The sequence below is a fragment of the Hemitrygon akajei genome, chromosome 16 (genome assembly GCF_048418815.1).
Source record: "Hemitrygon akajei chromosome 16, sHemAka1.3, whole genome shotgun sequence".
NCBI classification, from domain to species: domain Eukaryota; kingdom Metazoa; phylum Chordata; class Chondrichthyes; order Myliobatiformes; family Dasyatidae; genus Hemitrygon; species Hemitrygon akajei.
In genome coordinates, this window is record NC_133139.1 from 37,371,194 (window position 1) to 37,397,018 (window position 25,825).

General features: G+C 40.6%; 1 protein-coding gene across 10 annotated transcripts in view; it reads left to right on the plus strand.

Annotated features, from left to right (window-relative positions):
• sema6bb (sema domain, transmembrane domain (TM), and cytoplasmic domain, (semaphorin) 6Bb) overlaps window positions 1–25,825 on the plus strand; it is a 533,030-nt gene that overhangs the window by 221,009 nt on the left and 286,196 nt on the right. For all 10 annotated transcript variants that reach the window (XM_073068714.1, XM_073068715.1, XM_073068716.1 and 7 more), the window contains one exon: window positions 15,773–15,907. In XM_073068714.1, the coding sequence (XP_072924815.1) occupies window positions 15,808–15,907 (100 nt within the window). In that variant the 5' untranslated portion in view covers window positions 15,773–15,807. The remainder of the gene's footprint in view (window positions 1–15,772; window positions 15,908–25,825) is intronic.

Sequence of the window (25,825 nt, forward strand, 5' to 3'; positions counted from 1 at the left end):
CCTTCTGTACATAATCACAAAACATTAGCAAGAAATCACATTAGTCACCTTAATTGTAGAAATTTGCAATATTTGTCCCAGGGTGTTACAACTCATCAAATTACTTGACCTAAATATCAAGGATCCTGACAGAGGCTGCCTGGCATACGTGTTTTCTGTTTGCTGATTACAGCAAAAGACAAAGAGTTATTTCCATTAATCTTTCAGATAGGTGCATAGGACATCGGGCAAGCTGGATGAAGTCTGCAAATAGGAAGGCAGAGTCTGAGGAAGCCAATGTATGACTGCCAGCTCACTGTGCACGCATTCAAACTGGAACTGGAGTGAGACCATCCAACCAGGATGATGCTAGACTACATCTCTGTTGGGTTAGGTAGCCTCCGTCTTTTTAAATATCATTGGACATGGAAAAGAGAAAAATTAGGATGGAGTTTTCAATGTCTTCGGTCCCCATTGTTGAGGCCTACATTTGAAGTCTGTCCATATAGCCTGGGCACAGTACATTACTTTGCCTTATGAACCCCAGGAAAGTTGAAAATTGTCAGGAGAAGATGCGAGAATAGGAGTATCATTAAAAGCAGCAAATTGTTTTACTCGGTTTGGAATTTTTTCACAATGTGAGGGAAAGATTAAATGCTCTTGAGATTCAAAGGAATGAAGTTTGATGAAAAAGACAGAAACTGAATTTGGAAATTTATATTTTGCTCTCAAATCATGACATGCAAAAATTCCTCAGGGATTTAATTTCACATTTTTATATTTTAAAGAAAATATTCAAGTAATAAAGTAACCTTTAAAGCCTTATTCTAATGAATATTTATTTGGCAAGCAAAATGTTATCTAAATATGAGGCTGTGCATCCAATAAGCAACAGATGAAGTAGGACAGTATTGTATAAAAGTAACAACCTTGACAAAACTGAAGATATTAGAAAGTAATTCCAAGCAAAAATAACTATTGGAAGGTTTGTTTGTAGAAGCAAGAATGGCAAAGGACTCAAAATACTGGGGACAGTTCCAAATCCATCAGAACCCAGAACATCCATTGATTGTAGTCTGCCCATTCAATTCAGATAGTTGGTACATCTAATATCAATCTTGCATAAAAACATGGGACAGGAGAAGTACATGAGTTCATCCATTCCTTCTGTAAAGTCTTACCCACTTATTAATGTCTTTCCACCATTCTAAAACAATCTTTCCTAACAAGAGCTTTACCCACTCATTAACCTCTTTCTGTTGCCCATGAATCTCACTTGTTGTGGCCTCTACGTGTCTATTAATCTCCTTCCACTGGCCATGGAATTTGTATCCCATCACAGCTATATCCACCCACTTAATCTTCTCCCAAACCGTATCTAAAATAGGGAGAAACTTTTTATTTTATAAGATATTTTTTGCGAGGTGGCACTTCTCCAATGTGCTGGAAAAACTCAGCAGGTAGGGCAGCACCTGTGTAGAGGGAAGCTGAGTTGAGGCCCATGAACATTTGCCAGAAACTGTAGAACATCTCTGGATGGCTTACGACCAAATATTAATGGTTTCATGTAAGCCTGCCTTGCTCAGATTCTTGCTACCTATGGAGCTGAAACCAGGTGCAATTAGGGTGCAACACATAATCAGCCATACCACCACATCCTATTTGTTAAGTTTCATGTAGAAGTGAATTCCCAAGTTCCTTCAGAAACCCAGGATTGCAGACACAGTACAGTCTGCCTGTTTAAAGCCCAGTGTGTGAGCCTGTATAACTTGTACACCTGCACCATTGTCATGACAGTAAGTGATGGCCATTCCTCCCACAGCCAAATAGTTCATTAACAAAGTTTCAAAGTAGGTTTAATATCAAAGTATGTATGCAGCATACAACCCTGAGATTCATCTTCCCACAGACAGCCGTGAAACAAAAAAACACCTTGGAACCTGTTGAAAGAAAACAACAAACACCCAACATGCAAAAAATAAGAACAAATTGTGCAAACAGCACAAAATGAGTGAAAGCTCAGAATATAAAGCATCAAACCACATCACTGAAGTGCATTTAAATTATAACTACCTTTAGATGTAAAATTATAACTACCTTTAGATGTAAAATTATAACTACCTTTAGATGTAGGTAGATGTTTAACTACCTTTAGCACAGTAAACGTCTCAAACAAGGCAGACGATAGAATACCTTGTTGAGCAGTAGGTGGGGCCTGTGCAACTCTCCACCAGGTCTTTCTGTTCCTCATTGCCCCTAGGACTATTGAGCTACAGATGGACCCTGGTGTACAAGTCCATGGATCCCAAAAGGGGCTTCACTGGTAGATAAGATGATTAAGAAGGCATATGGAGACTTGCCTCCATTAGCCATAGCACAGAATGTGCAATACAGGGAAATTACTGTATTACTTCATAAAACATTGCTTGGGCTACAGCGGGTTGCATTCTTTGCTGTGTGAATCTGTGACTCTGCTTAAGACTGAAAGGAGAGGAAAATATTTTTAACAAAAGGCACATCTACTGGAATTTGCAACAGTCCAGCGCCTCTGAATCTGCATTTGAACAAACAGACTTTCACAGCCCCAAATCCTCACACGAATAAACTTTAACAACTGTATCCTCAGGCCCAATGGGTTTAAAGATTGACTTTGTGGAATAAAGCCAGTGCCATTGTCATTTTTCCTGAGCATATCAGCAGCCTTGAGAAGGATATAATGTTGTTCTCTCACCACTCTTCACCTGGATGATAAATTGCCCGTTACTCCTATTGAAATCTAGCTGATCCATTTATCCCAGAATTCTGCAACTGACTGAGATTTATTATGCTCATGACATAGGCAACCCATAAATCCCTGGAGTCAAAAATAATAATCTACTTGAGTGAATTATCACTTAATGTTTCTCTGCACAGTGCACATTTCTGGAATGTTTTTAATTCTGACCTAAAAACTCACTGGCACATAATAAATTGGACATCACCCCTATTACAGTGCATTAACACCATTCTTTCAGTGCTTTTCTGCACGGGGACCTTCCAAGTTCTGTCTGTGCCTGTGTGACTCATGCGTCTCGAGGGAAGAGCCGCCAGTAAAACTCCCATCAACCACACGCTGGGCTTCCTCATGTTACCCGTCCGTGTCCTGACCCTTGTCACACACGAACAGGCATTGAGAGATTCACTCCTCTCCCCAGGCAGTTCATTATTGCCCGCTTTAGCATAGATCTGTATTGTGCTCAATTTGAGATGGCCATTGGCAGCGAAGCGATGGAACCGAGAAACCTAGGTAACAGACTTGCAATATTTATGCTGCTTTTGTGTCTGCAGAACAACCCAAAGCACTTTCAAGTCGGTGAAGTACGTTTGAAATGCAAGTAGCTATTCGAATTAGGAAATACACAGCAAGGTCCAACAAACAGCAATGATGACCATTTAACCTGTTCAGTCGTGGGTGGATGCAGAACAAGGCATCAGGGAGAAAGCTCCTGATCATTTTTTAAATGGTGAAATGAATCGTTTGATGTCTTTGCTACCAATTTGACATTTTATCTATAATGTGTAAAGTTCCTAGTGATACAAAAACAGTGCAGCATTAAAGAGAGAATAAACCAGAAAGGAGCTACCACTGTTTTGGATTTTGAAATCTAATAGAGTGTCGAAGCAAAGAAAGATTGAGCGATTTAAGGAGTTCAATAACCTCAAGGTTTAAGGAACAATATGAACCTTATTCTCAACTCAGCCTTTCTACCAAGGTTTTCAGAACATTGTGAAACAGCTTTCACTGCAAATTGTCTTCTTAAGTTGCAGAATAGATTTCAGGCCACTGGCAGTAACACTAAGGCTGCACACACAACATTACGTGCACACAATTACTTTCCAGTCATGAATGTGGTCAGAGGTCATCCCGATGTCAAGGAAAGAATTGAGCCTTTTGTGCAGAAGAAAAACAAAGCAAATTTCAATCCTGTATAACAGATCAGATCAGAACAAAATGGAAGGGCAGAGCTTCCAGCTGGCATTTACGTTGTCTGCTGCAGGTGCCGTGCCATCAGTAGCTCATAGCCAAACCATTCTTTGCTGGCAGGTATACTTACTCCACTTTTGTTTGATTATAACAGTGAACTGGGAATGCCTTTGACAGCATAGATTTTAAACAAACAGCACATCATGGAATGAAGACAGCTCATCGGGGAAAGAACTGTCACACTGCACGCCCTGTATCTGGAACTTAATTCATGTTAATTAGTTGAATGTGGCTCATATGGAAGCAATTTACCGTATACCACTTAATTTTAGATTGAGGAGACCAGGTTGATTTTAAGGAGTATTCAGCTCATGATCAACACACTTTAGTTACTGCGCCTACAGAGATATGCTACTTAGATGTGGGGAAGTCACTTACTTTGTCCTAACTATGTGGCTCAATGAATCTCAGCAAGGAAATTTAACACTCTTACACATTCAGTAATATTCTTATATTTCCCACAGTGATCATCCATCCTGTAGTATATGCCAGTGACTGTCAGAATGCAAGCTGTTCAAGGTCATTTTATTGACACTAATTTATGGATCCTTCACATCACATTGTACGAGTGGCTATGGGTAGTATCAATTTCCTAGTATCTGTGCATGGCAATTATTTCCATTTGAGTCTGACCACTGACCAATGAGGCTCCCAAGCTCATCCTGCCCTCAGAGACTTGCATATATGTGTGGATGCCTCTACTCTATCTCCCACAGAAGTTATTGTCTGTTGAAATTATGGCAGAAAATTGGGAAAACCTTGGCAGATATTTTACCTCATATATTTTCCAGCAAGAATCACCTTCAGGAGAATGTGTTTTGACCATCTCACCGAAGGCACTGAGGCAAGCTTTAGCATAATATAGGCTGGATGCTGTAACTCTATGCTTTACAAAACTAAGATTCTTATCCTGATGCAGGGGCTTGATCTAAAAATTCGACAATCCCTTTCCCTGCACAGATATTGCTCGACTTGTTGAGTTCCTCCAACAGCTTGTTTTTTTTTTCCGCTCCAGATTCCAACAATTTCAGTCCCTTGAGTCTATAAAAAAATTTATTTCATTTTTGCTTTTTGCCTTTGTATCCTGTTTGTCGTTTTTGATGTCTATTCCAGCTATTTAAAGTTTATTGACCTTGAAATTCAATTGCATTATATTTTTTTTCAACAGTGTGTGATTGATTTTTTTTACTTCAAGTAAGTCAAGATAGCAAATGTTTCCAGACTCCCTCACATCATTCTAGAAATTTAACCTGGCTCTCCTGGAGTGATTGACCCTTGTGCTTGATGTGATTTCATGTGCTCAGAATGTAGCCATTCACAGCAAAACAGTCCTGTGGAGGACCAGATAGATACAGTACTTGCAGTATAATAAGACCATTGTTGGAGACAACAGGCATTAGAAGCCCTCTTTGGAAAATCCCTTTCTTTAATTCTCCATCATGCCTTACTCCCTTCACTCCATTCCCAATGTAGCTCCACCTTCAATCTAACCATCTCATTTCAACAAAAGTAAGCTCAGACATTGGAACTCCGACTGTTAGATCCCCTAAGGTCACAATCCCTCTTATAAACAGTTGTAACCCACATCCCTTATTCCCCAACTGTCTAGTTGGCGAGTGCCTTAACGATTGCTTCCTTGGAGATCTTGTGGAAATCCTAATTTCCACTTAATATGGGTACCACTAGAAATTGTGGATCACATTATTTTGTCAGCTGTTGTTTTGTAAATGTGGAAGTAAAAATGATTTATGGTTAATACACTTACTGCCTGTACGCCACTGGCATTTAAGGTCCTCCATCTCTGTCAGTATAGAAGGATTCTTTATTGCTATTTCTGTAACAAATGTTTTTTGACTTCTCAGGGTTGTTAGTCCTGAGCTGAACACCCCCCCCCCCCACCCCCAAACCTGGAGGACTGGTGGACAACTGTTAGTCTTGCCTCTACCCTATCACCTGTTTGGCATGAGTGACCCTACCAAGAGCCAAAGCACAAGGCCCTGGCCCTAGCCAACATAGCTCTCCAGGTCATTGAGAGACACAAGCCTCCAAACCCTACAACAAGGTTGTGGTCCTCTTGGAGGATGGATGATACAAAGCAGACATTATTAAGTCACATACATTCTCCACCACAGATTCTTTCTGAATAACATCAATAAGGAGAAGTAGAAGCTTCAATTCAATTATGTGTTGCAAGACTTGGTTTTAATCTTCCATAGTCAAGAATTTATGACATTCATTTCCTTTAGAGAGCAGAAGGCAGACTATTGCTAAAATGGTGACAGATTAAGAAATCCTGATGCTGAAGGGGACGGAGTTGTTGTTGTACTTTGCCAACATGCCTGGTGCAGCAAACCAGCAGCTATGAAGGCAAATGTATATGACAAAATGTCTTCTATCATGAGAGGATTTATCTGCAATTATACAGCATCTCAGTGATACTACTAGGTTATAGTGTGCAGTCTCCTTAATCAAAAGAGGTTACTCTTGACATAGAATGGGACAGTAGACCAGTTCCTGGGACAGTGAGTTTGCCATATGAGGAGAGATTGTGTAGACTGAAACTGGGTTCTCTTGAGTTTAGAAGAAGAATAAGTGATCTCTTTGAAGCCTGCCATATTCAAGTAGGGCTTGCCAGGATGGATGCAGTGAAGATGTTTCCCCAAGCTGAGGACTCTACAACCTTAAGAATAAGGAAATTTCTCCAGCCATGTATCCTGGAGGAGCATGAAGGCTCAGTCACTATGTTCGTTCTAAACAGAAGTGGTTAGATTTCAGGTTATAAAGACACTTAAGGGATATGATCTCCTCAGGAAAATAGTGCTAATCCATGGTCTTACTGAATAGTAGAGCAGACTCAAGGTCCAAGATGATCTGTTCTTTCTCTTTAATTCTTATGCTCTCCAGTTTTTATTCACTGTAGAACATCCAGTTCTCTTTCTGTAAGCTTGTCTCCCCAGTGTATGCGAGAGCTTATCACTGCTACACTGTGTGATATCTAATAATTATGGTGTCATTTCCTTGATTGCATTACATTAAGACTGAACCTTCTTAATTAAAAAATAATAATAAATTACTTAGAAGTTTTAACTTTGATTTTCCAATTAGTTCTGCCCTGGTTAATGAGTAGCTTGGAAGCCAAGTTCAGGTCCATCAGTCTGTATGTAAGAGTTAAAACACATTAACATAAAGACTTACTGTTCCAGGTTTTGGTCATTGTGTTCAGTGGAAGCTGTTTCTGAGGTAGAAAAAGACATTACAATACTGCCAACCATGAGGGTTAGCAGGAGCAGAGAAGGGCAGGAAGGAATCTTCAACTACTGGAAATCTGTTTTTCTTTTTTGCCTGATGAAATAACAGTCAGCATTTGAAAATTAAGGTTGGAAGGAAAATCAAGTGGGGACTTTTCCATTAATGGCTAAAGCTCACCCTTGTGTGGTGACTACAAATGGGCTAGCAGTCAGCTTACCTGGAATGGAAATAAACTGCTGAACAATACAAAATGGGGCTCTCTGCTGTCTGTAGGCTTTCCAGTGCAATAGTCAGACGCAGACAGACAAAGGTTCCTGCATACTCTAAGTTGTAGGCCATGTTCTGGCATCATGCGAAACCCTTCAATTGTATTACAGTCTTGTTAAATCTTTCAGTTTCCTAGCAATAATATACAGCTTAAAAGGAAGGAATACATTTTTGTATAAATGCACTTTTGATGCATTATCCTGTTCATTGTTTGTTAAGGCAAAATGCAAAGGCAAAATATAGAATATACAAACATGCGATTTTATGTCAAAAAAATCTGAGAAATTAAGTTTATGCAATATAGGAAGAACCTAATGCTACAGCCTTACTCCTGAAATATTTATTGCTTTCAATAAAGCTTATGAAGCATAAAGCTTCTTAAGGCTTCCTTCCATCCAGTTACCATTAGATACGAGAATCTGTTTTGTGTAGTATGTTTTCCAACAGTGATTCAGCATCACATCTGCACCTCACTCAGTCCCCAGCGTTCTCCTGTGGCATTTGGTGTTGAATATCAGCAGCTTGTTCGCCAGCTCGTTCACCAGCTCTGATGTACCGCAAACGGTTAGGCTAATTTTTTTTATGTGTAGTAGATTGTGGGAGAAAACCCACACAACTTGCATGTGGTGATGCTTCAGTCAGAGAAAACCAGGCCTATCTGCGTTGCATTAATCCAATTAAATCCTTCATGTTTCTGAAAGAAAGAAGTGTTACCAACCGAGCTGGGAAGATGAAAATGTCAGTCAAACAGGCTCCATTCATTAATTTATTATTAGGGTTTCATTTATTTTCTCCATTTATCAAATAGATAATTGCCAAATGTTAAAATTCCTCTTCTTCTATTGTGTGATGTATAATAGTTAGAATTCCTTATTCTAGTTTTGAGACTTTGTGTAGAGTGATGGAGGAAGCCTCCAGTAGTTTCTAATTATGCTAATTCACTGCTGTATTCTGACACACTGTCATAAATTATTAACAGCAGCACGGTACAGCTCGCGTGCATTGGTGATGTTGCATCTTCTTTGTGGACGGAGCAAATTGAATCACCAGGATTGCTCTTGGTTAGAACTTTGTACCTTTAATTCATGTCAGAGGCATCGCAATTTCAATCCACCTTAAATTATTGAGTGAAACAATTTGACTTGACTTTGGCTGAGACCATTTCCAGCAGATTAGGAGACAGAGCTAGATTTACTGCCGTTCCTGTTTAAAGTTAGTTAGCCATCTCATTGCTAAATTATATATGTTATAAAGTTGTACTTTCCCCTCCAAAACATGATTGTTTTGACCGGCTGTATAAGATGGTGTATTAATATGAAAGCTAAGGCTTCCACTGCCTTTGCGGTCAGACAATGTAGGGAGCTGTATTTTTTTTTAAGTTATATTTTATTCATCATGGTATGCCACCTAGTACACAGTGCAAACCTAAAACCCTACTTGAGATGCACTACATATATTAATGACAGGAAAGGCTTAGACAAGACAGTTCTACTCACCACTGGGACATTATGTGTCCTTCAGGAGTGCCTCTGTTCCCTGTTTGTGTTGCTGACTGTGACGAGGTTAGTGCTATACATCTGTTAAGAATTGGAACAGTTTGTATTTTATGTTGTTTTCTTGTATATTGGTCTAGCTTCTGCTTAGCAGGAGGCATTTAGTGCCTTTAACTAATTGTTACCGGTAACCTGAAAGGGCTTCTCTGCTAGTTGTGTCTGTTGCTACCTCTCACAGAGTGCTCTGGCACTTAAAAATGAACAGCAGGGAAACTCGGGAGATGCTGCAGTACCAGTGCTCAGCAAACTCACAGGTCCTCCCAGCTGAGCCTCCACTTAAACAGAAAAACACGGGAGCTGAGGAGTTGTAGGGTTCCAGGCCGGTATCAGTGGCAGCAGTAGGCAAATTGACTGGGGGAAGGAGCACACCATAGTCATGGCTCTGTAACAACGGTACAGTCCATCCAGATTTGGTAAACACACCAAAAGTCCAGAAACCAGCCATCAGCTGTCCATCACAGTATGGACCACAGCATTGCACAAGAACAGCCAGCTGAGGCTTTGCTTGCCTATCTGGTTTTGTTCTCTCATGTTTATGAAGAAAGTAAATTATTTTTCTTTGTATTTCTTTAAGAGTGCTGCATGCAGCAAAAACAATTCTTGTGTTTGTTATTAATTGGTAAAAAAAAACTGACATTCTTCACATTACAATGTGGTTTCGTTTCTACCTCTTGTCGTCAGTTTTCCCTTGCCGTGCCTCCCAATTTATTTCCATTTATTCATTTCAGCTTTCCTCTATTTCTCTGCACTATTTGTTTTAATATGTGTTACCTCTCCAAGCCTGATTCTTTTTTTGTTCATCAATCATTCGGAGGCCTGGTCTCACTGATGTACTTCTGAGCTGTCCAAAAGTGCTGCTTGGTCACTCCAAGGCCAGTACATTTGTTCCCTCACGACCTAGATGTCAAATCTCCTTCAGTTCTTTCAAAAAGTAAGCGCAAAGTTTCCTTGGCTTGCTGGCCAACAGCACTTCCTTCATATAAATAAGAAAATGTTTTGGTCAATTTGTTACATATCTTATTTGCTGTTTCTGCAATCTTACTGTTCACAAAATGGCCACTGCAAACCACGTAAATGTAGTAGTGGCAAAGTGCTTTAAGCTACTTCTTTCGTTATTGTTTGAAGACATTTTATTGTCAGTTGAGTAGTTGAAAATTGGTCTTAAAATGTCTTAAGTAAGTGTTGGAAACATTCAGTACATCAGACTGCATCTGCAGAAAGGGAAACAAATTTATTTCTCCAGTTCTGAGATCCTTCAGACTATTGTAAGCTCAGACATTATTAGTTCTGTTTCTCTTTCCACAGATACTGTCTAACCTGCTGATTGTTTCCAGTAATATCTGTTTCTATTTCAGATTTCCAGCATCTGTAGTTTTTCGAGTATTCATTTGAATTGACTTATCTTCCATTGTAACAGGAAACATCATCTGACTTTCACAAATTGCACTCTGGGTAACAGAAAGCTAAAAGAACAGTAAATGCTGGAAATCTGAAATAAAATATAAAGTGCTGGAAATACTCAGCAGCCCAGGCAGTTTATGTGGAAAGGAAACAGAGTTAACACTTCTCTTAGTTATGCCTCCCTATCAGACCAGCAGTAACCAGAAAAGGCTTTGCTGTTAACCCTTTTCCATGTGTGCCCTAAAATAATTTTCTTCTGCATAAAATGGATAACCTGTCGGTAGAGATGCAAGCTCTTTTACAGACCCAGGAGAAGAGTAGATTGGCCAAGTAAATCCATTAGCTGTGGACTAAAGGTTACTATTACATTGATACATCTGTTGGTGACATTTGAGCAGCTCCATTACTGTAATATTAGTGTTTGCTTCAGCTCCATCACGTGTTAAGCTTAAAATGCCCTGTGGAGTAAATTGGTGTTTCTATCTGCTGAAGGTTTAAGTTAGCTAAAGGAAATGTGGGCCAAAGTGGTGGAGGTGAGTTTCTCTATCTGTGCAGAACGACCTGCATCACAGTAACATGTTTTTCAGTTAGCCTCAGAGTTGCAAGAGTGAAAGAAAATATTCAGCCAAGGTTTTGATTTCTTCCCAGTAGTGGTTGATGGGGCTTATTCTGGCCAAAGGTCTGTTGCTCGTGGTGTTATCAGGGAGCTGCTCTGGGACCTCTGCTGTTTGTGTTATATATAAATAACCTCGCTGAAAACATGGATGGGTAGGGTAAAAACTATGCAGATGACACAAAGATTAGTGGTTTTGTGGAAAGAGTAGTAGGCTTGCAAAAGATACTGTGGGATATAGATCACCCAAATGTGAATTGTTGAACTTTGCAGAATCAAAAGACCAAGACCCTTAACAGTGTTGATGTGCAGAAGGATCTTGTGGTCCAAGTCCATAGCTCCTTGAAAATGATCGCCTAGTTTAATAGGGAGATAAGGAAGACATATGGCATGCTTGCCTTTCTTTGTTGAGTTTAAGAGTCAGGAAGTTGAGTTGCAATTTTATTAAACTCTAGCTAGGTCACATTTAGGGTATTTCATTCAATTCTTTTCAGCCCATTATAGAAAGAGTGCAGAGGCTTTGGAGAGGATGCAGAAGAGGTTTACCAGGATGTTGCCTGAATCAGAGGCCATGTGCTACAAGAAGAGGTTGTGCAAGCTTATTTTCTGGGGGAAGATCCAGTGGAGGTTTACAAGCTGGGCTTAGACAGCAAATATCCCAAGTTTGAAATGTTTAATATGACAGGGCACATATTTAAGGTGAGATGGGGTAGGTTCAAAGGAGATGTGTGTGCTAAGTTTTTTTTTACACAGGAAGTGGTAGTTGCTAGAATGCACTACCTACCGTAGATATGGAGGCAAATACAATCGAGGCATTTAAGAGTCTTTTAGATAGGCACATGAATGTTCAAGAAATGGAAAGATATGGAAATTGTGTAGACAGAAGGGATTAATTTAGTTGAGTCTTTTGATTGCTAATCTAATTTCAATCTGGTATTCTGATACAATTAATTCTGGTATGTTGCACATACTGGCTGTAAAGTGATTCTGATTCTGATTGCTTGGCACAATATTGTGGGCCATGGGCCTGTTCCTGTGCTGTATTATTCTATGGTCTAGCCAAGGAGCACCTTTTTTTAACACTAGGTGAAGGGAGGAACGTGACTTTGCTCCTTCTCGGCAACCTACACCCCCCCCCCCCCCACCCCACCCCACATCCCCCTAACCAAGCAGTGCAGTGGGTTGATACCACACTGTTCCAAAGCTGGTTATCAGCAGTTTAACAAAAAAAAAGAGAACTTTGGAAGCAAAAAGAAACAGGCGTTGTAGGGATAACAAGATCGGCTCAACTCGCATAAAGATCCCTTTGATGTCTCATTTCTTCTAAAGTGCAAGAGCTTTCAATTCTGGGTGAAGATCGGGTGCAAAAATATTTGCAACAGGAAAATCATTGATGTTAGTGCTTTGGTTGGAAGTCTCTTAGGGGTTTGTTGAATATTAATAAACCTCTCAGGAAAAAAGTGAAGAGCAACAGTGAATTTATTTTGCTGTGTGGATTTTATATAGCTGTTGTTAGATTTGAATGCAAATCCTGAGTGATTCAACACACGTTTCCCCATGTTATTCCTGTCGAATTTCTTCCTCTGATCTCCTAAGTGCATTGGCCCATGCTGAGATATAGTTTCACGAATGCTGGCCACCCTCTGTTAACTTGCCAATGTTGTCATTTGTCATGTGCCGGCAGACTGATCGGAGCCTTCGCTCCTGAATCCAATCATCCCCCAGCCAATGAGCCATTTTCAAGCAAGGATTACTGGCACTGAATCTCTGGCTGTTTTAGCCACCTCACCAGCTCAGAGCACTGTGGCCTTTTCGTACTACACACAGAGAATTGCAGGATTCCATCATTCATCAGGTTTGAAGCTATCCCTAATGCTAATCTCCTCATCTTCTACAAAGGAAAAGCCTTCACATTTTGTTCTGGTAGACTAGTTTCTTTTGAACAGCTGACTTATACCCCACTGTTTGAATGCAGCAGGAATATTAGGCTTGATCTAAGGAACTCAAACTCTCTGTTTTTTCCAGTTTATTTCTCTCACTTTCCCTGCACCTCTTCAGTTTTCTTCACCAGGAACATAGAATCAGCTAGCCTTTACAGCACCAGGCTGTTCTTCCTGCCTGGTGTGAGTTGTTTTTATTGAACTTATTAGTATGTTAGGAGAGAACACCAGGTAGCAATCAAAATAAGTGCTGAACAGCCACTGACCCATATTGTGGCAAGAATCTGATGTTGCCAAGACCAAATGTTGCCAAGCTAAGTTTTGATTAACTTTGCACCTGCTGTAATTTTTTTACTGCTTCCGAAATAAGGCTCATTACCAAGTGCACACAGGGACGATATAATGTTCAGGAGTCGGGAAATACTTGAAGTGAAAAAGCAAAGCTCTTAGCACTCAGACAGTGGGTTTTTGACTGAAATGTTAGCTCTGTTTTCTTTCCACAGTTACTGCCTGACCTGCTGAGTGTTTCCAGCAAAATTAGTTTTTATTTTAGACTTCCAACTCAGCATTTTTTTTGGTATTAGGTCTAACTGAAGTATGTTGTCCGTTCATTACACCTGCCCTGCCCGTGACATTAAGACACAATTGCTCAAGGCATACTCTTGTGTTGAAATTCGTTTAGTAAAGGAACATTTCAAGGGATGAATGATTTTCCCTCCCTTGGGATTAGCTCTCTTCTTTAAAGATGTTCGGCAGTTTGGATTATCTGTTCCTTCTTACGGTTGAAGTTTTCAAAGCCCAATCAGTTCTTTGCTACTCCGCAGATTAAAAACTCACAGTGCAAAGGGTTTCCGAGGGGTTGTTGTATTAAATGATTGTTCTGATTGCTCAGCCTAGCCCCAAATTGTAAATGTTTGGAATGTTGTATTCTCCCCTGGACAGAGTTTAGCACACCACAGATACCAGCATCCCCTCAATGATCTATGTCTTTTCATTGCACCACCTCAGTAAAGCAGCCAGTGTAATCAAAGACACCCCCACCCCCCCCAGCCATCCCAGACACTCTCTCCTATCAGGGAGAAAATACCTGATTTAGCGACAGCTTCTATTATGCCTCGCGTCTATTGAATGATCCCCTTGTACAAAAAAATGGACTCTTAACCTCAACCTACTCGGTTATGATCTTGCCCTTGATTGTTTATCTGCACTGCACTTTCTCTGTAGCTCTTACAAGTTACTCTGTGCTGTTACTGTTTTACCTTGTTCTCCTGCAATGAAGTGAGCGATGATATGTTCTGTATAAGGAGTATGCAAGACAAACTTTTCAATGTGCTTTGCTACGTGTCACAATAATAAACAGATCAGTACCAACACTTTGAGCTCCCCAGTGACTGCTCAGGTGGAGTGAACACTTTCAGAAGATAAAATGCTTTACTTTTGACCGTCGGCTTAGCTGGGTGTTCAGCCACTTGCCTGCACTGACACGTAATGCAGATAGTAACACTGATAGTTCAGCTGCTGATTTTATCACTCCAAGGCACTTAATCACATTGTGCAGGAGAAAGGCGAGCCTTTGGCCTTTGCTTAGATGGCAGCAGATGTGACATTCGGTTGAACTGAGGTGGGGAGGAGAAGATTATCAACTGGGATTATTTTCTTTAGCACAATACGGTGATCTTTACTTGCATGTAAAAATCATCTGGTCAAATAGTCACCCAATTTCATTTTTAATTTGCACTGGGAATCTTCATCCTTATTTGTCCTTGAAAAGAGGATGAGTTTGTTTTTTTTAAACATCCATGTAATACAGGTTCTCCCATGGTGGTATTCATTGGAGAGTTACAGGATATTGGCTCTCGGTTCACACACATGGTATTGTGAAGATCTAGGTGTCTGCGTAGCTGCACTGAACTCATTTATGGGCAGAAGTGAGAAAGCTGAAGGTTAATTTAAAAAAAGATCTGGACTAGGGTGCTGGGTCTCTGGTAATAATGGAAGCTTACACCATGGAAATCAGGCTGTCAATGTGAACCTAATATTACTGCCTGAGGGTTTAACCCTGACAGCCTGCACAGTATTCACATGTACAGTATGGCATATGAAGGCACGTGTGTGCATGCTAGCAACTGTGCAGCTAGTTCCCGGTCCTGCGTGGGCATAGTTAGACAGATTGCACTCTTGTTCCTCCATTTCTACTGTATTGTCTCCTGGAGACAGGCACAGTGAGGGGCACATGGCACTACCAGCAAATGTATCCCTAATGTTCGTTCTTGTTTAAAATTTTATTTGATTAATTTTTCCAAATATTTTTTAGTAATTTTGTCAAGTGCAAGAAAAATGGGTGAAATTATCAATACTATCAGCTGACCCTTGCAATCAGTGGGGGCTGATCTTTATCCCTTTAGAAGATATCAAAATTGTATTTATATTGAAATGCAAGGGCGTACTTGTATTGACCACTTAAAAGAATCTCAGATCAAGGACTTTTGCAGGCTCTTTAAGCTCTGTTGTCCATTCAGTATTCTATTTGATCATAGAACAGTTCATTAACTTATCACCTTCGATCATCGGCATGGCCTCGAGCACATTTGCTCTCTCTTGCCTTGGTCTCAGTTCAGTGTTAATACCTTTTACTAAAAGCTTCTTTGCTAGAGTGTCTCTGCTGCTGCCTTACTAAATAGATTGCCCTGGTCACTAACTCAGAGCCCTTGTGCTAACCCTGTGACTTCTGTGTCCATTCCTGCAGGCGTCTCTGAAGAAGACTATTTTTCCTGTCTCACCATGAAGTCATTGACCTTCCTAATCCTCTCAGTATTGACTGGACTGTCTGAAGCCACGTTCCCTGATGACAGTGGTCCCCTCAGCACCGGGTCAGTGGACTGTAAGTATACAGGGGCACATTCATAGTAACTTTCAGAGATGAGAAAATATATTAGTAAGGATTAATCCATCATCAAGTCCACTGGGCAATACATAGTGTGCTGCAGGTAACTGCAGTGCTGGAATCTGAGATAGTGTGTGAATATGGTTTGTATTTTTGACACAGTTTCCAAAGTGCTGACATATGCTGAGGAAGAGCATTAAAGGCGATGGCTGAACTATTCTTAAGCATCTTCCTGAACTGTTCACCTCTTCCATCAAAGTGGTGGAGAAATCAGAGCAGTGTCAGTTCTCATCCAAAATCTCCACACCCTTTCCCGAAAAGAGTCATTCAGTCACAATGGGCGCAAGGTCCCAGCTGATAAATTTTGTACCTTCAGTTAAGGCTCTGTTTGTCTGAAGGAGATGAGAGGAAAAAGTATGGAAGATCTCTTTGAAAATGTGCCTCATGAATTAGGAAATACTACAAGGGCTTTAAGTGCAACTTGAAATGTGAATGCACCAATCCATTCAACTTAAAATCTCAAAGCAAAAACAAAATGTCCACAATCCCTAAAGAAAGAACCTGCCACTCCAGAAATGGCCCTCGGGAAGAGCAATTAATCATTCATAACAGAAGAGACAGACAGCCACACCTTCCTTTCCTCTGTCTTGGTTGATGGGTTAAATTCTTAAGGAGGCCAGGGGGTGACTACTTGACCTTATCTCATTGTCCACACTGGGGTTTTCAGTGCCCTGGGTGGGCCACCCTGCACGAATTTGGAAAAACGACCCCTTGAATTCATACACTGGAATCTTTTCATCACCGACAGAGCTTCTCTTTCATCCACTGAAATGTATATTTGCATTATGTACTATGGGAAGGTGCTCACTCAACGGCAACAAGTCCTGGTCTCTGGAGAGGAGCAGTGAAGTGAAGCTTTGTTTTTGTGGTAGCAGTGGCGCATATATCACTGTTAAATTTAGGGCCTTAGAAATCTGATGGAATTTTGTCAGCTAACGCAAATACATTACAAACATAAGCAATAAAGTTACAATAGACAGCATGGGGAACGATAAAAATGATGCAGGAACTGTTTAAATGCACGCAAGTTCTGGGTAAGTTTAACGGGTGGGAACAATTCTGAGGCCCACAATAGGCAGTATGGTTTCTCTTGACCTCCCTGTCCCCTGTTGACCTGTGCCAGAAAGGCTGTTGGGAATAGACTGGTGTTACAAAGAAATATAACATAGAAAGTGTTCTTAAAAGAAAAATCACATGGTGGTCCAGGATGGAACTGGCATATAGTTGTTGTACATAATGGAAAGAATTGTAATTGGTCAATAGATTGTAATATTGTGAGTTACATTTGATGCAATTAATTCCTTGAAACTGTTGTATCAGAATCACAGTCAAACACTAGCCATCAGTTCTTATTTAATGTTCTTTTCACCCAGCTGAAAAGGCACTACATGTGATTGTCATAATCTGCAGTTTAAGTTCACACAATATAGAAAAGCATCACACCTCAACTTGGAATGACATTTTCGTGCTGCACTGCTCTTTCTGTATAGCTGTTACACTTTATTCTTCATGCTCTTATTGTTATACCTTATTCTAGCTCAATGCACTGTGTAATGATTTGATCTTTGTGAACAGTTTACAAGACAAGCTTTTCACTGCATCTCAGTGCATGCAACAGTAATAAACCGATTCCAGTTCCAATTCCAAGACAGCTCACAGTATCCCAGTATCCTATCCCTTCGAAGTTTTAGTGCATTTTATGACACAGCAGGATTATCAAATAATTGTGTGATCATGGCCAAGTGATGGGACTACAACAAGAGCTCATGGGTTAAGGATGAAAAGTGAAAAGTTTAAGGGAACATGAGGGAAAACTTCTTCACTCAGGGAGTTGCGAGAGTGTGGAAGGAGCTGCCAGTGCAACTGGTGCAAACGAGCCCGATTTCAATGTTTAAGAGAAGTTTTGGTGGGTACATGGATGGTAGCAGTATGGAGAGTTATGGTACGGATGCAGGTCGGTGGGAGTAGGCAATTAAAGTGGTTCAGTGCAGACTAAATGGGCCACAGGACCTGTTTCTATGCTGTACCTTTCTATGACTCTATGGTACTAGCAGGCAGAGAATCAGGATAGTTAATTTATGAGCCACCACAGGAAACTGATAATAATCAAGTGTGCTCCTGTAATTTTTTAAATCAGAATCAGTATTAGGTTTATTATCACCGGCATGTGTCGTGAAATGTGTTAACTTAGCAATGCAATACATAACATAGAAGAAAATAATAATAATAATCTCATTGTATCTTCTACTGAAGGAGCTATCTTGGATAGGGTACATTGTCCCTTGCATACAAACTGTTTGCTTGACTCGCTCCTTTTATGACCTCCAAGCTTAATGACATCCACCAACCAGGAATGCGAGAAGACCACCACTTGCATGTTCCTTTCTAAGTCGCACACTGCCCCTCGATAAGTACTCGAAGTACCAAATCAATAGCGACGGAGAAATGCTTTCACCACAGAGCACAATGGTTCGAGAAGATATCTCAGCACCACATTGTCAAGGGTGGCTAAAGTTGGATAATAAACATTGGCCTTGCCAGTGATACCGACGTCCATAATGAATCAGAAAAATGGTGACTGTCGTAAGGAGTTTGCGCGTTCTCCCCGTGACCACATGGTTTTCTTCCGGGTACTCTGGTTTCCTCCCACAGTGAAACCCTGTACCATTAGCAGGTTAATTAGTCATTGTAAATTGTCCTGTGATTAAGCTAGGGCTAAATAAGTGGGCTACTGGGTGGCGTGGCTCGTTGGGTCAGAAGGTCCTGTTCTTCCCCCAAGCCATCAGACTTCTCAATGCCCAGAGTCTAGACTGACATCAACATCATCTATTATTATATTGAAATTTATCCTCTACTGTGCCTATTGTCTTGTTTATTAATTAATTATTGTACTGCCCTGAACTGTTTTGTGCACTTCATGTAGTCCTGTGTAGGTCTGTAGTCTAGTGTAGTTTTTGTGTTGTTTTGTGTAGTCTATTGGAGCCTTGAGTTGTCTCACAAAGTCTAGTGTAGTTTTGTGTTGTTTCATGTAGTACCAGGGTCCTGGAGGAATATCATTTCGTTTTTACTGTGTACTGTACCAGCAGTTTATGGTTGAAATGACAATAAAAAGCGACTTGACTTGAAATACAAACTAAAGTAAACAGTGAAGGCAGCCATTATTAGAGAGAGAGTGAGAGTTTGACTTAGTGGCTAAAGAACAGGCCTGCCGAAGTTAACAGCAGGATAGCATTTAAATTATTTTTATTTATTTCCTGGTTGGCAGCTAGCAAGCATGAGAAGCTGACAGGGAAGTTGCAGAGCCAGAGACTGGAGTGGAGGAAGGGAAGGTGGGAGAAGGAGAGGTCGTGGGGTTAGGGGACAGAGTTCAAAGGTCAGCCACTAGGAGTAGTGGAGAGTTGGTGTTGTAGTTTCGGAACCTCTCATCTCCCTGCCTACAGCTCTTAATCCAAAAGCCTGCTTAAAATACCAGGCATGCAGTCTCATTAACTTAATTAAACTAACTTCTGACTAATTTCCAAAGCACGTTGCTTGTACGACAACAGTCTGTTCTAGCTATAGAACTGGGCGTCCCTTTTTCACCAACATCCAGACATTCTAGCCTTCACCCCCTCCCCCCACCCAACTCTCCAATACTTCTACCCTTTGAGTTGAAACTGTCCCTGAGGTACCTGCAGTAACTCTCATTATAATGTGCTCAATAATGTTCTTCTCAGACAGCCACATACAGCTCTAGATGTGAATTGCAAGTGTGCAGCCTAGTTTTTTTTACTCTCTCCGCCACAGCTCAAGGCCCACTGAGGCCAATTAGTAACACCACGAGCCAGGATTAACTAGCTCAGCACGGACCTGCGCCAAACCCTACCTTCTACGTAAACACGTGCTCAGGAAAATCTTATATTAACTTGCTCCAGGCTTCATTCACTGTTTTTTTTGCTGATTTCAGCTTAATTTTAATATCATTCATCTATGTTATCTTAGACTGACCCGCATCTCTTTCAATCACTGTCCTCATCTCTGTAACCACTTTCTCGATCTTTGTCACCTCGGGCTGTATTCTCCAGCTTTGTGTCTCTGACAACACTTCTTCCAGCAACCTTGGTCATCAGCTCTGACATCCTCGTCCTGAAGCTCTCGGGTCTCTCTATCTCTCACTCCTCCTGTAACCACTCTTTAAAACCTTCACCAAGACCTTGGCAAATGTCCCGATCCTCTCTGCAATCCTAATTTTGATCAAATAATTGCTTCGTACAATTCCTGGTAATTGTTTAGTGATGTTTTATTACATTAGAGGAACTTTGTGAATGGATATAGTTGTGTGATTTGGCGGCATAAACCAATGTTTTATTCCCTGAACCTTTGAAGGGAACTGTGATATAAATAAATAACTACCTACAATTTCAAATGTGCCCAGCAGGGGCCATTGACCTTTCTGTGATTGCACTTTCAGGTAAATATTTTATATCTACCCTGTAGATGGCCTTTGACATGCTTCCAGTGATTTAACTGGACAGTGGAATGGCTCAGCTGGTGAAAGCGCTGTGTGGTGTCAGGTTTGATTCATGGCCTGATCTCGGCCGGTGCTCCAGCTGCGATGTTGCAAATGGTCTCGGTACCCATGTGAAGAAAGCAGCAAGATATTATCCAGATCCCCAAGTCCTGATTGCTGTATGCTTACTAGTCAGAATCAGAATCAGATTTAATATCACCGGCATATGTTGTGAAATCTGTTAATTTTAAGGCAGCAGTACAATGAAATATATGATAAATAAATAGAGAGAAAAAACTGAATTACAATAAGTATATATATGTCTATTAAATAGTTAAGTTAAAATAAGTAGTGCAAAAAAAGCAAATAAAAAAATAGTGAGGTTGTGTTTATAGGTTCAGTGTCCATTTAGAAATCAGATGGCAGAGAGGAAGAAGCTGTTTCTGAATCGCTGAGTGTGTGCCTTCAGGTTTCTGTACCTCCTTCCCGACAGTAACAATGAGAAGAGGGAATATCCTGGATGGTGAGGGTCCTTAATGATGCCACCTTGCTAAGGCACCGCTTCATGAAGTTTTCATGGCTAGTACTCATGATGGAGCTGGACTAAATTTACAAGTTTCTGCAACTTACTTCGATCTTGTGCCCCCCCCCCCCCCCCCACCGATACCAGACGGGGATGTATCCAGTCAGAACACTGCCCACGGGTACTGTTGCTGAAAGGATACCAGATGAAGATCAGGCCTGGTTTTAACGGAAAATATACTTCTTTGTATGTATCTAGTTCAGTCCTGATTTGGTAACCCTCTACCCAGTTAATTCCCCACTTACCCACACAAAGCAGTATTCCGTGCCAGAATTAAGGTTGCTGCGTGGTCATGATATTCTCAAGAGGACTGAGTGAGTGAACTTGCCCTCATATAATGTAGAATGAGAGGAAAAAAATCCCTGCTGCCAATATCATAAACAATACTTAGATAATGGTATAAACAACGTGAATGATATCCTCAAATAAAACAAGTCAAATATTTGTATGAGTGCACACAAGCTTCCTTATTTATTATTGTGAGTTTTACCAGCAGGTCAAATATATTTTCAGTGAATTGCCCCATTGTGCTTTGTGACACCTTTGGCAGCAAATCAGGATGATATTTCATGCATAAGAGCCCCTACAATTCTGTTTAACTTGAGCAAAGTTTGACTGTATTGTAATGAATACAAATGATCCTCATCAGCCATTTCTGCTGCTGTAATTGAGTGCAGCATGGGCCAATTGGAATGTGAACCCATACACAATTCCTAATAACACTTCGGGATTGTTATCATTGGAAATTATTCAGAACAGCGTTGTCGTCGGTCAGTTAACTTGTGAATTCACCCAATAAACACACAGGTGTGAAGTTTTCATCAGTTGTCTGAGCATGTTTAGCTTTGGGTTATGCAAACATTTTTGTTATTGCAATAAAATAGAACTCTTTTGAAGCTGAGGCTGATTCTGACTCAGTGTTCTTTAGAACACTTATTGAGCTGGTCATGTGGCAGCAATGCACTAAATTAGCTTGCTAAACAGATATGCAGATTTAATGAGATAACTCTGGACAAACTGCAAATAGTGTTGAGTTAACAACTCCTCGCTATATGCAAAACTGCCCAGAACAAGGCATTCGTATGAGACTCTGAATAGTTTTTTTAGTGTTGAGAACTTGCTTATACCTTCAGTGTTCTCTGATATACTGGTTCATTCTGTGATCTGGTTCTTCAGCACAACTGTTTTTTTGAACACCGAATAATTAACCTTTTATATAGAGGTAGGAGTGATGTTGCATGGATTTTACCGAAGGTTCACGAGGCTTAGAGAGGATGCAAAAGAGGTTTTCCAGGATGTTGCCTGGATTAGAGGGCATGAGCTCCAGAGATGTGTTGGACAAACTTAATGTTTATTAAGCTTAATATTGAGTATTGGAGGCTGAGAATCAGGTTTATTATTGCCGGCATTTGTCATGAAATTTGTTAACTTAGTAGCAGCAGTTCAATGCAATACATGATATCGACAAAGAAGAAAAAAATAATAATAAATAAATCGATTACAGTATATGTATATTGAATAAATCAAAATTTGCACAAAAACCAGAAATAATATATATTTAAAAAGTGAGGTAGTGTTCACGAGTTCAATGTCCATTTAGGAATCGGATGGCAGAGGGGAAGAAGCTGTTTCTGAATCGCTGAGTGTGTGCCTTCAGGCTTCTGTACAGTCGGCCCTCTTTATCCGCGAATTCAACCAACCGCAGATCGGGAAAACTTGGAAGTTCTCTCTCCAGCAGTCGTTGTTCTAGCATGTACAGACATTTTTTCTTGTCATTATTCCTTAAACAATACAGTATAACAACTATTTACATAGCATTTACATTGTATTAGGTACTATAAATAATCTAGAGATGATTTAAAAGTGCAGGCAGTCCCCGGTTTATGAACGAGTCCGTCTTTAAGTTGGATTTGAAGTCGGAACAGGTACATCTGATATTATTTAGCGTCAGTTAGTCAAACATTTGTCTTAGTATATAGTATATATTTTACCTTTCTTTGCATATAAAACACTTAAGAAACATATGTATTTCAATAATTAAACCACTGCGTTGCTTAGTAAGAATTGTAGCTTTCTTCAGGGCAGGGCCTTTCACATTCTCCATTAAAATTGTTCTGATCGTTGACCGACTGTAGCCTAACGCTTTTCCAGTGACCGGTGGCATTTCACCTCTTTCCGATCACTTTATTATTTCCACTTTATTTTCAATCGTGATCGTGATTATCTTGGTGAACAGAAACACTGTGGATTCAAAGCTACGCCGCTGGGTCCTAAAGTCCACCACACTTAGACAGGTTAAGTAGGGGACTTGAGCATCCGCGTTTTTTGGTATCCGCGGGGGGTCCTAGAACCAATCCCCTGCGGATAAGGAGGGCCGACTGTACCTGATACCTGATGGTAACAGTGAGAAAAGGGCATGCCCTGGGTGCTGGAGGTCCTCAGTAATGGATGCTGCCTTTCTGAGACACCGCTTCTCGAAGATGTACTGGGTACTTTATAAGCTAGTACCCAAGATGGAGCCGACTAAATTTACAGCCCTCTGCAGCTTCTTTCGATCCTGTGCAGTAGCCCCCCACACCACCCCCATACCAGACAGTGATGCAGCCTGTCAGAATGCTCTCCATGGTACATCTATAGAAGTTTTTGAGTATATTTGTTGGCATACCAAATCTCTTCAAATTCTTGATGAAGTATAGTGGCTGTCTTGCCTTTTTTATAACTGCATGGATGTGTTGGAACCAGGTTAGGTCCTCGGAGATCTTGACACCCAGGAACTTGAAACTGCTCACTCTCTCCCCTTCTAATCCTTCTATGAGGATTGGTATATGTTCTTTCGTCTTACCCTTCCTGAAGTCCATAATCAGCTCTTTTGTTTTACTGACGTTGAGTACAAGGTTGTTGCTGCGACACCACTCCATTAGTTGGCATATCTGGCTCCTATACACCCTCTCACCACCTGAGATTCTACCAACAATGGTTGTATTATCAGCAAATTTTTAGATGCCTAGCCACAGAGTCATAGGTATAGAGAGAGTTGAGCAGTGGATTAAGCACAGACTACAGAGGTGCTCCAGTGTTGATCATCAGTGATGAGAAGCTATTATCACCAATCCACACAGATTGTGGTCTTCCAGTTAGGAAGTCGAGGATCCAATTGCAGAGAAAGGTACAGAGGCCCAGGTTCTGTAACTTCTCAATCAGGATTGTGGGAATGATGGTGTTAAATACTGAGCTATAGTCGATGACCAGCATCCTGACATAGGTGTTTGTGTTGTCCAGGTGGTCTAGAGCTGTGTGGAGGGCCACTGAGATTGCATCTACTGTTGAGCTATTGTAGCGATAGGCAAATTGCAATAGGTCCAGGTTGTTGCTGATGCAGGAGTTCAGTCTGGTCATGACCAACCTCTCAAAGCATTTCATCACTGTAGATATGAGTGCTACCTGGCGATAGTCGTTGAGGCAGCTCACATTATTCTTCTTAAACACTGGTATAATTGTTGCCTTTTTGAAGCAAGTGGGAACTGCTGCCGGTGGCAGTGAGAAGTTGAAAATGTCTTTGAATACTCCTGCCAGTTGGTTGACACAGGCTTTCAGAACCTTACCAAGTACTCCATCGATACTTTCCGCCTTGCGAGGGTTCACCCTCTTTAAAGACAGCCTAACATCGGTCTGTGAGACAGAGATCTCAGGTGCAGCAGGGATCTTCACAGTTGTCGTTATATTCTCCCTTTCAAAGTGGGCATAGAAAGCGTTGAGTTCATCTGGAGAGGCATTGTAGAAATGAGTTAAATTGTGAGAGACATTGAGAGGGAAGACAGCCAGAACTTTTCTCCCAGGATAAAAATGTGAAATACTAGAGGGCATAAATTTAAGAGAGATGTGCGGGGTATGTTTTATACATGGAGTGTGGTGAGTGCCTGGAATGCGTTGCTAGGGAGTGGTTGAGGCAAATATAATAGAGGTGTTCAAGAAATTGTAGCTAGACACCTGCAGAGAATCAAGGGATATCAATAATGTGAAGGGGAAGAGATAAGTTTAATTTGGCATCATGTTCACCATAGACATCATTGGCTAAAGAATCTGTTCCTCTTCTGTACTGTTTTATGTTCCACATATTATGTTCAGTGTTCTATGTTAATACAACTAAACTGCCCATTGCATTAAAGACTATAAATTACAAAGAGTGCAAGCTGTACAATAGAAAGATGGGTATAAGAGCTGTAGAATTCTATTCTTACATTTGAAGACGATGCACCTGTGATGGACGTTCCTAGAGAAAGGAATTAAGGTAGACGATATGGGTGAATTTTGGTGGGGGAAGCATTGAAATAAAATAGTGAGGAAGGGAAACAGATAGATTTAGTCAAAAAGGAGATAGTAACCTTTTTTTTATCATAGTGTCTCTGAGATCATTATGTTCTTACAGAAGGCATTAAAACTGTGAAGATGTGATTCAGGAACTGACAGATATAGAAGGGAGCCTTCTTAGTTGCCACTTGTGTACAAAAATTATGAACACATTTTTATATACAGATTTATGATTTAAACACTGCATAATTTTATTAAGAGTTTCTTCAGCACCAGTTTTGATTCTTTTTTTCATCAACTCCACCTTCAAACCATTTTTATCATGAGCCTTATTATCATAGTCGGCCTTAATGCCTAGTGTGAGTCTTTCTTTGCAATACTTCCTCACCCAATCTGATTCCATTGTTGAATACAAGTATTTCCCTTATCCCATCCCTACCCACCCTATGCCGGTCACACACTCCCAGTTTCTTAC